At 38.9% G+C, this 11082-nt stretch overlaps 1 protein-coding gene across 1 annotated transcript in view; it reads right to left on the bottom strand.

Annotated features, from left to right (window-relative positions):
- The window catches only part of FREM2 (FRAS1 related extracellular matrix protein 2), a gene marked incomplete at its 5' end in the record, with an annotated part of 272198 nt that overhangs the window by 97333 nt on the left and 163783 nt on the right, over positions 1–11082 (bottom strand). Inside the window, 2 exons of the mRNA XM_019523802.1 lie at positions 5842–6093; positions 7769–7894. Coding sequence (XP_019379347.1) covers positions 5842–6093; positions 7769–7894 — 378 coding nt within the window. The remainder of the gene's footprint in view (positions 1–5841; positions 6094–7768; positions 7895–11082) is intronic.

Raw genomic sequence — 11082 nt, 5'->3', positions numbered from 1 at the left:
TATATATATATATATATATATATAGCTTTTTATTCCATCCCCATGAATGACAGAAAAGTTTGAATTCTTACTTTCAGTGAAGCTGTCGGGAGTGAAATACTTACGGCTTTGGAATTCAAAATTGTATATGGTTTTATGTGGGTCACTTAACCTATTATACATCCTTCAATGATTTTATGGCTTGTAACTGTAATTTCTAATGCAAATAGATCCATGTTATTATTCTTAAAACTTGTATTATGGAAACATATGTAGTATCTAGGGCCTACGCAAGCCCCCCAGCTGGGAGACTGCAGCACCTCTGCTCTCCCAGCCGTGGGGACACAGGCTACACATGCAAATTAAAACTGGATAGAAACCAGCTATAAAATTATTACACATTTTCCAGCAACAACTTTTTAGTTGGCTGGACATTTTTAAAGTGCCATAGCTAATTTGCATGTGTAGCCAGTCTAAATTAATTATGTAATTGACCAGGTAATTGTGTAATAAATATAACGTGCAGATCGGGCCTTAAGACAAGTTCATTCACAAAGCAAGAAATGTCCCTGTAACACTGTCTCTACAAAGCATCATCTCTCAAAATATAAATATACCTGTACTTCCTTTGTTTACAATTATTCCTTGTTAGATTAGATACTGTTTTGACAATACATCATAATTGCAATGGCTTAATATTTTATTCCCTGGGGTTTCTTAAATTACATAATCCTTCTGCAGTTTATCATAAAGCTTGATGCGTCTTCTCACTTGTTTTGGGTTCACTGTTATGATAATATAGGATTTCAGCTATTTCTGTTTAATCTCCCCTCCCCCAAGACTTATGCAAGAAAAAAAAACAAAGAAGAAAAGAAAAGAAAATGATTAAAGGTATCGCGGATGAATGCTTCCTAATTAACTTTCACTGAACGCAAGTGGACATAAGCAATATTGCTGACTTAAGTTCCTTAAAAAAGGCCTGATGTAGAATTATTAAACTCTGACCTTTTTTTGTTTGTGTGTCATGACCTGCAGACATTGATTCATGATGTTAATCCAGTCACAGTGTTTGGGGAAATCAGCAAAAAATGACATGCTGCCACATTTATCCAAAGAAACTTCATTATCTATGTGCAAATCCCTTTAACAAACAATCAGCACAAAATAGCTGCAGATTTGCAGATGAGAAGTAACAACCAGAGTCATGATTTAGCAAGATAGCATTTCTGCACCTGTTAAGTTATTGTAAATACTGCATATCCTCTCTCTTAATTTCCACCTGAGTGATTTTGTAGTTTCAATTATATCTATAATACTACAGAGATAATGAAACTGCTATTTATTTAATGTTTCATATGGCTATTTTTAACAAATCAAACCATTAAGCAAAATTCATCAGTTTTATGCAACATACAATCAATAACAGTTGATGCCTCTTAAATTCAACTTCTCATTTAATGCTACTTTTCAAAATATTTTTGAGCTTTAAAAAATATTGGAAAAAGAACATTCTCTCAAGTGATGCAAAACCAAAATGCACTACACTGTGGAATCTTTCCCACTAGCATACTTTTCTTTTACAGTGCATTAATATTTTTATGATATCTAAATAAGAGAAGTGCAGTTAGAGTGAATTGTCAGCAAATTTTTGAGAGCACTGGAATTTCTTCTGGGAATTGTTTCACTGGCAGAGAAAGCAGTACAGAGTGAGGCAGCCTTTAAGCTTTTTTTAACATGCCAGATGCAACATATTAGACCGTGACAGATAAAATGGGCTATTTATAAAACATTTGCACTTACAACTTGCTTCTTAATGTACAAGCAGCTGTTGATTTACTTATTTTACCCTAAAATATAACTTCCCCATCCTTTAAACAGTTTTGCATGTGAATAGTCCTAGGAAGAGTACTGAAGAACACAAAATTATTTATGTGAATAAGTATTTGCAGGATTGGGCAAGCATGTTCATGAATGCAGTCAAACTGACAGGTGGTATAAGGATGTACAATAGTTTTGGTTGTAATTGTACCATATGGATGTTGTTTTTTAATCTCATCTCCGGTTTAAAACAAGGTGACTTGTTAGTTTTTCCTGTGCCATGTTACTCTTTTACTAATTAACCTCTTTAGTTACCTACTCAATGTCAACCTGAAGATAAAATGTGTGCATACACTGCAACTAACCTTAACAATTGAGGCACTGTATCTCGTTGTAAGACTATAATGTACTCTAGGTCAGTAATTCTCAGCAAGGGTACCATGATCCTTTTAAGGTTGCTGCAGGGTGCTGCACAGTATTAGCATGTAAGGTGTGCAAACATCTACACATGGTTCACAAATAAACCCTGAAATTCCAAATGTCTATAGTGCCAGAACATGTTGACCCATTCTGGTTCTCATTAATTCTTTGTAACAGAAGAATTGCTCTATTTTTTTTTCTGTAGTCAACAAAACAACTAGGAGGTGGCATTTTCCAAGGGGTTCCTTGAGTCTAATGGGGGGTACCTTGAGGCTAAAATGGTTGAGAACTATTGCTCTAGATGCTAAAAAACTCAAAATCTGTCTTCAAAGGCATTAGTGGCAATCCCACTGAAAATGAACAGCAGAAGTAACACAGCTTGGAGCTATATCATCTTGTGGTGATTCCACTGAAATTAGTGATTATGACCGTAGCAGGAGTCCCTCAGTTGATTATAACCTTTATATATGTTCTTGTGGCTTTTCATATAGTTTTAAACATTTTGTAACTTCTTAAAGTGCATTTAATCAGCTAGTCCGGGTGCACATAAGAGTTGTAAATAGCTAGGCCTGTAACCTGGGCAAAAACCTACAAGAGACCCCAGTGCTTAGGGGAAGACATTACACATAAAGCAGTTTACATGATCAGAAACTGGTTTAAACCTGTAACAGAACAGATGTTCAGTGCACACAAACCAGCCTGAAAAGGGCTGAAAATGGTTTGAGATAAACCTGGTTGAATGTAGTATCAGACTTAACTGATTTGGGTCAAGCCACTTTGTGCAATGTCTGCCCCAGACCCCTTGCTGGTTTAAGTTAAACTAGACTCCCTTAGCATCCCTGCATGCTCTCTGGGCTGGGCGGAGCTCTCTGCTCCACAGCAGAGCTGGCCCCTCCCCTCTGCCCCCCGCTGGAGCTCAGCAGAGACTGCAGGTTTCTGCCTGGCTTCCCCCTGCTTTCCCACCCTGCTCCCTGCTAAGCAGGGATTCTCCCTTCCCCTATGCCTTACACAGACACCTCTCAGCCTTAGCTAGCAGACCATATACTAGCTATGGTCTGTGCTGTGGCAGATGGGACAAAGACAGAATCAACAGATAGCTGGTAATGTCACTCTGTTGTTTTCTTAATGGGGTGATAAACACTTGAGTTAGGGGTGTTAGACACGGTGTTATCAATTCACTGCCAGGCTGGCCAAAAGAGGGGGGGAACCCCTCCCTAATCATAGTGCCCTGCTGCGTCCTGGCCATGCCCCCCTCAGCTCAGCTCTGTGCAAAGGAAGGGAGGGATGCTCTAGCATCCCCCCGGCTTTTAGCCTGAGCCACTGCAGGCATGTGTCTGCATTTCTGGGGTGTTTGTACAGTTACAAACTGACTTAGCCTAGCCAGGTTAGACTTACCTGCGAAGACTGAATCCATTCAGGCTCAGGCTTTTTTAATGTCTGTCCCTAGCTAGGGGGAAGGGAGATGGAGAGAATCTTACCTGCCCTGGGGACTCAAAGTCTTTGGCTGCTGCTGGTATGCAGAAGTCTATCTAGCTCAGCTGTTACTATACCAGCAGCACAGGACTGTTGCTTTGCCAAGGCACAGATTTCCTGAGAGTCTGCCATTCTTCTAGGAGCTGGTGCTACACTTGCCCATTCCTTGTTAAGCTACAGGTGCAGATTTTAATAATAAGAACAGCTCTCAATATTTTATGCTATGTTACACATTCCTTGTGAAGCTTATAAACTAAGCAAAATTGCCCAAAACTGACCAGGAACTACAAAAATATTCAATAACACCAGTAAAGTAAGCTAAATATAAAGTTTCTATGTCAGGTAATGTTTGAAATATGATAAGACTGATAAACTCTGGGAAACTTGACAAGAAGTGCAATTTGGGATATTTCAAACTGTCATATCTCATGAGCGTTGCATTTGATTACCTACACCTTCTACGCAGAAAACAAAGTCATCTCTGTCACAGGGTTGCATATGAGAAATTTCAGGTTGCTCATGGTGCAGTTATAGAAGGTGTCAATTTCCAGCTTTTAAACAGATACCTAGCAATATCCTTAACTGCCAAAAAACTTCTGTTCCCATGATGACTATCTTGAGATCAGCTTTATGCAGAACATATACTGCACTATATGGTAATGATATTTTTATTTCATACCAATCTCTTGAGACATTACCAGCATAACGTTGGGCCAGACCACTGCTGAATAGCACAAAGCATGCTACCAGAGGTTACAAATCTCTGCAATGTTGTCTACATCAAATTTCCAACAGAACAATCCTCCACAGTGCAAAAGGATTTTTCAGTCATGGAAAATGGGGCCTAAGTCCCCTGGAGTTAAGAAAAGAGTCTGCTAGAGGCCAGCAGCCAGGGTCATTTTACCTGGGCATCTTTTCTATTTCTGCTCCCAGAGTTGACTTGACATGTGACTATTCTCTGTAGCTGCAGGAGACAGGGCAAGGAATAACAGTCTTGAACTGCAGCAAAAGAAATTTAAGTTTGATATTATGAAGAACTTTCTTGCTATGAGGGTGGTTAAACACTGAAACAAGATACCTAGAGAGGTTGTGGAAATGCCATCCTTGGAAGTTTTTAAGAGTAGGTTAGAAAGACACTTGCTTAGAATAATTTAAAGAGGGATGATTCTGCCTCAAGCAAAGGATTGGACTAGATCAGGAGCAACCTGACATAGCCTGCACACCAGATCTGGCACATAGAGGTATGTCATTTAGCCATGGGGTTTCCCACAGGTCATGAAATTTGGCAGCAGGACAAGTAGTGGCAGCACCAGGTGCTCTCCACCCTGGAACAGAAAATGCACAAAAGATGATACAGCCTTGAACTGTGTTACTTCTCGTGTTCATTCTCCATGGTTATGATGGGTCCTGCCCTCAGGAACAAGATCTTTAGCTGATCTCCAACGTTTCTTCATCTTTCCAAGTAGTACATAAGAGCCCTGGGTCACTTTGTTTTAAAACCAAATTCCCAGTAGGACTTGGTTACAAGGTGTGAGCATTTTTCTGAAATCTGATTTATCAATGTATTTGTATTCTCATTTTGTAACAATAACAGCATTAGACCCTTTTGGATTATCAGGTGGCAAATTAATCTAATTCTGATTATTTAGAAGTCTTAGAAACACTGATATTAGAGAGCGCTGGCTCTCCTTCAGTTTGACATCCCAGAATACATCTACTATCTACTTTTAATTTGGAAGAATGGAAATACAAAATTCCCCTGGAGCTCAGAGCAAATTCTGCTCTAAGCTCCAGGGGACTTGGGATTCATTCTCTATGACTGAAATATCCTTTTGCATTCTGGAGGATTGCTCTGTTGGAAATTTCTTCATATTCTTTAAGTTTAAAAGGGGGATTGACAAGAGCCACTTCCACATAGTAAATCCTGGTAATGCCTCTGACAGCCAAGAGCTCCCAAATTGACAAAAACGTCAAAAGGCACACAGATAACAGTATGGACACCATTTTTGTCATACAAAAGAAGTAGTTTAAAATAGCAATTCTTCCCATTTTAAAAATAATAATGGTTCTATGATTACTTCTGAAGAATCTTGTGTCAGGACTTTGTATATTAAAAGTAATTTCTGTCCTGCATACTGAGTTATGTCTTACCATCATCTTTGTCAGGCACGATTGTAATCTGAGTTCCTGGGAATTCTGAGCCAAGTCTTCCACCCATGGGCATACTCAGAAGAACATCAAATGTCTCAGCCTCTTCATACAAGGAATCGTCTATGATGACAATACGACACATTTTCTCCCTTTCATCCTTGTCAAACCGTATAATGCTGTTATGGTCCTCAGGCCTGGATATGTAGTCAGAGTAGGACAGCACAGATGTTGGAACAGTACCAGTTGCTGTGCCTGTGAGATAAAAGGAAATAATGATCATTTACGTAAATTTGTTATAGAATCCATCAGAGAATCCTCTCATTTTCTTTAAATTTGTATTTATATTTATTTTTAGTTTTATAGATGTATCCCTTGCAGAGTGCATATACAAAAATCCAACACAAGTTCCCACTCTGGAACAGACTGGAGGTACATTTATCTTTTCCAATATCCTGTTCCCAAGAGATGTAGGTAGCAGCCGATTCACAGAAACGTATTTTAAAAAACCCTAACAAACTTGAATTAGGCAACTATGAGCTAACATGCCTCAGGAAAAGTTTCTTTTTAAACCTGCCAATATTGCCACAAGTCATCTGTTGCCTGGAACAACAAGGGTTGTTATCTCTTCTAAAACTCTTTTTAAAGTATCCAGTATTCTGTTATTGCTGTTACGATGTACAATTATAAAACAATCTTAACAGAATAACAAGTTGACCAACTTCAAACAGATGTTCTCTTTCCTCAGATAAACATTTTAGAAGTGGAGCAAGTTGTGTGAGAGAAAGCAGTCTTAACTTTTGCTCTGTGGGGGAACTCATTTGGACTCTGTGTCTGTTCTGCCAGTTTCATACCTTAGCTTTCATCTAGGTCTTGATGGCAAACAAGCAAGACAGAAAAATGAGAACTTCTTAATTGTATTTACTAAAGGAAATAATTTATCTCTTGTGTGAAAATGTTGCAAAGTTCAGGTGAAATACGACCAAATTAATTCTCCCTAGTTATTACATTTGCAGCCAATTTTACTTTGATTTTATTCCCAAAAAAATGTGTATTGTCTCTTCATCCCTTCTTAGTATTTTCAGATAAGAAATTACCCATGAGAAAGTGTTCTTAAAGAGATGAACACTATGTTTAATCATTTAACCATGCACACAAGAATCCTTGGAACTGCTCTGAAACCAATATATAAATGTCTTCAAAACACACAAAACGTTTTCTGTAAAAATAAGCCATTACACAAATGAAAGTGTTTTAAACACTCTGTTTTATGCAATCAAAGTTTCCATCCTACAGGAAGCCCTGCTATTTCAATATCAGTTTTCATTTCAATACATGATAAAATTTAGACATATCAAAACTTTCTATAAAATGAAAAGTTAAAGAAAATTATTTGGAAAGGTCAAAATATTCTGTTTTGGGCAAAGCAAAATATTATGATATTCCTAAATCAAACCATTTTATTACAGCTTGATTCCAAATGGCCCTGCACCATTGCCTGCTGAGTGCTGCGCTTCAGGTGACTCTCGCTTACATTCTTTCCTAATGGCTGGGCTCCCCAGCAAAACTATACCTTCCATCATGGACACACCCTTATACTCCCATGAGGTTCCTCTGATACTTCAGCCAGTGAAGAAATTGTGCTCTCTCACAAGAGATACTATCTGACCAAGGAGCACAATCAAGAGAACACTGGGCACTGAAACTAGACTGACTTGGAGGCACTGCAACCGTTGGGAATGTCAACAGACTGCAAATTAAACAACTAATATAATAACTTAAGATAAAATATGAAGAAGAATATACTCCCAGTTGATATTGATGGTTTAGAGGCAAAATTATTATTATTACTAAAATTATCCACATGTCCTGGAAATAAAATAATTATTTGGACCTGGTTATTATTTTCACTTAACTGAGACTCTATTACCTTGCTGGGTATAGCAGATAACCATTAATTCCTGGCTAACATCTCCACTTCTTCTGACTGGAATGAACAGTTCACCAATATCTTCTTCAATGGTGTAGACTGACTGAGGTATAAAGACAGTCGATTCTGCAGAAATCAGATACTTTTATTTAGGTTGTTTTATGTCCAGAGAAAGTCATACATGAAATAGCTAGAAGTCCTTCTATATTCAGAATGCATCTCAATATAACAAATCAATCCAATTTATTAATGGTACAGTGAAATGTTAGAATATTACTTTTTTCACAACCAAAAAAGGGACAAGAAAATGAGAATAAAGCCTGAGCTTGCAAGCTTATATGCATACTAAGTAGCCAGGTACAGACATTACACTATTACTGGCATAAGTGATCGGAAACCAGCCTATACCCATAACAGAACAGAAGTTTGGTGCACACAGACTGGATTGAAAATGGCAGAACCTAGTTTAGATTTGCCCCTGCACCTAAGAGCAAATGTGTTTTCTGTTTGCTACCAATTTAAAATGTGCTGCTTATAGAAAACCATGCAACTTAGGTCAATATTGCTATGGGCTTTTTGAATGTCTGTACCTAGTCTATGGAACTATTTTATGGATTTAGCATTAACAATGGAAGTGGGAGTTTGCAGGATTGGTTCCCAGGTACATATCTAGAATTCCACCCAGAATTCCGTCCAAGTTATTTCAGTATTTTCACACTGGTATTACTGGCTGCTAGTCACAAAAAATTCACCAGTGCAGGCCCTGAATTCATTCAGATTACTGAGCTGTTAGGTATATGAGGCACTTAATACTTCATATAATGTAGGATAAAAGTATCTTTTGGGGGAAAGTAACTGTCTATTTTGTATTTTTAAAGCACTGAAAAAATGGGGTCTTGGTTCATAACTATAGCTCCAATCCACTGCAATAATATAAATAAATTCATGTATAGTAATTATGGATTTAGCAGCTACAGAGCAATTCCCAACTTCACTCTTCCTTTGAATAATAGTTCTGCAAACAGTGTAACCAAAAAAGATACTTAAAAAAAAAAAAAAAAAGAACCACTATTCTGATATCATAGAAAAATTCCCTAAAATGTGGAATGATTTGGCCATGTTGATTATCTCTCTAGCTTTGCAGGAGGGGGAAAAATCACCTTCTCTTTCATGTTCTCTGGAATTTATTTTTCTTATCTCAACAAGTGCTACAAGCATATCTTTTCTCAAAGCCAGTTTTGCTCTTTTGGCTGAGAATGGATCTTCTGTTAATTAAAGCTAGCTATGTCTTTTTATGAAGTATGAAAAGTTAGGTTCAAAACGGTCTGATTCTATTTTTCAGACAAAGTCAATAAAATCTGAAAACCATCAAACAAAATTTTCAGTTATTCTACATTCACATAAGCAGACCAATTACTTATATGGTGTCTTCGAATGTCAACCTCTATTTTCTTAAGCCCTTAAATTAAAGGAAATCATTAGCTATGGGTAGAAAAATGCGGTATCTTTAAAATTTCCACACCAATATCTGAATTCAATCAAAACTACTTTAATATAGAAAAGAATTGTGTAAAATAAATATATGACTATACAAAACAAACCATATGGTTGTTTTACAATGCTTTGCAAACAAAATCCAAATAGTATATGTGATTTTCTTGAAAGGATGTGCCATGGTTATTATTTCGACAGCTGGAAAGTACTGCTGCCATGACTTAGGGTCAGTAAAAAAATGCTGTTATTCTGGTTTGATAAGATCAATAATTTGTCACCATTTCAGGAGAAAAATGTAATACAGAGAGAAAAGGAAAGGTGTTTATTTTCAAGTAAAACTGCAGTAAACTTTTTTAAGCTTTCTTCTTTTTTCACTTTAAAATTAAATGAGTACCACAGACAAAGTATTCCCTGTGTAAAAATGTTAGAGAACAATGTTTTGCTTATTTTTCCAGTTGTGTTTATAGTACCCGACTATAACATTAAAATAATATGAGAAATTAAGTGTAGGAAGCAACAATGTTGTTATCATATCTTACTTTAGTCATCTGCTTTTTTGAGTAAAGGAACAAATTCTCTGAGCCTTGTCTCAGAGGTAATTTATTCTATAACTTTTATCTTCCTGGTTTCTCTCTGGATTCTCCAAAATTTATCACCATCTTGCTTGGAAATACAGTGCTCAGAACTGAATGCAATACTAAATACAAAATAATCACCTCCACGTTTTACATACGATTCTCTTGTTAATGAAGACCAACAGGATATGGCAACTTCTAGGACCATTATTAATTACCATAGTACCTTGATTTATGGTAGACCTCCAATTGAGGGTAGTAAGACTTGCATTTATAGGGCCTCACATACTCTATTCAATTTTGAACTTAATTTACACTTAGTGTTATCCTCTATCAGTAAATAAGAATGCAAGATAACCTCTTGGTTTGACTTATTAAATACAGTTTAAATGTGTAACTAGTAGGGGTACACCAATAAAGATTTTTTTGGCTGATACTGATGGCCGATTATTAGCCAGCCATAGTGGCCGATATCAGTCTGATAGCTGATTTACAGGAATGCAGCCGGGCAGCCTGGAGAGCAGCCTCCTGTTGTTAAATCTGCAAGGGGGAAGAGGTGTAGGAGAGGGAAGGGGTGTCGGGGGTGCAAATCGAGGTACCCATGGTGAGAGAGGGAGCCTGTGGGTGGCTTGTTCAGGGGGTACGAAGGAGTGGGCAGCTCCCCACTGCTACGTGCAACCTGGGGGAGGCACAGGGGGCATGTGCACAGGGAGAGGGCAGGCTGCCTGCTGTGGGCTCAGGGCCAGGTGCTATGCCAGACTCCTCCTGCTGTGGGGGCTGGCCTGGGGCTGTGCTTGGGGCAGGTGGAGGCAGGGTGGATGGCAGTGGCGCTGGGAGGGGTGGCTACAGGGAATTCTGGAGTGGCTATAACTCACCCTATAGCCACCCATCCCAGTGCCACCACTGCTTGCCCCACCCCTGCCTGCTCAGAGCCCAGCATCCCCACCAGGAAGAGGCTGGTGCAGCCCCTGACCCCAAGCCTGCAGCAGGCAGCCTGCCCTAGCCCTGCACAAAAATCTGGAAGGCACATGCCCCCCATACCTTCCTGAGAGGTGCACACAGCAGTGGGGAGCTGCCCCTCCTTCCTGCCCCCCCCCCACAAGAGCCACCCACAGCTCTGTCCTGCTTCTTGGGTTGCATTCACTGACCTGGCTGAACAGAGCTTGCCCTCACCCCACTCCCTCCCTCACCGTGGGGGCCTTGATCTGCGCCCCTCCACATCCTTTCCCTCCCCCGTGCCCCTTC

Source organism: Gavialis gangeticus, unplaced genomic scaffold, assembly GCF_001723915.1.
Source record: "Gavialis gangeticus isolate Ggan-Ray unplaced genomic scaffold, GavGan_comp1, whole genome shotgun sequence".
NCBI lineage: Eukaryota > Metazoa > Chordata > Crocodylia > Gavialidae > Gavialis > Gavialis gangeticus.
This window is presented reverse-complemented; position numbering and strand designations above follow the sequence as displayed.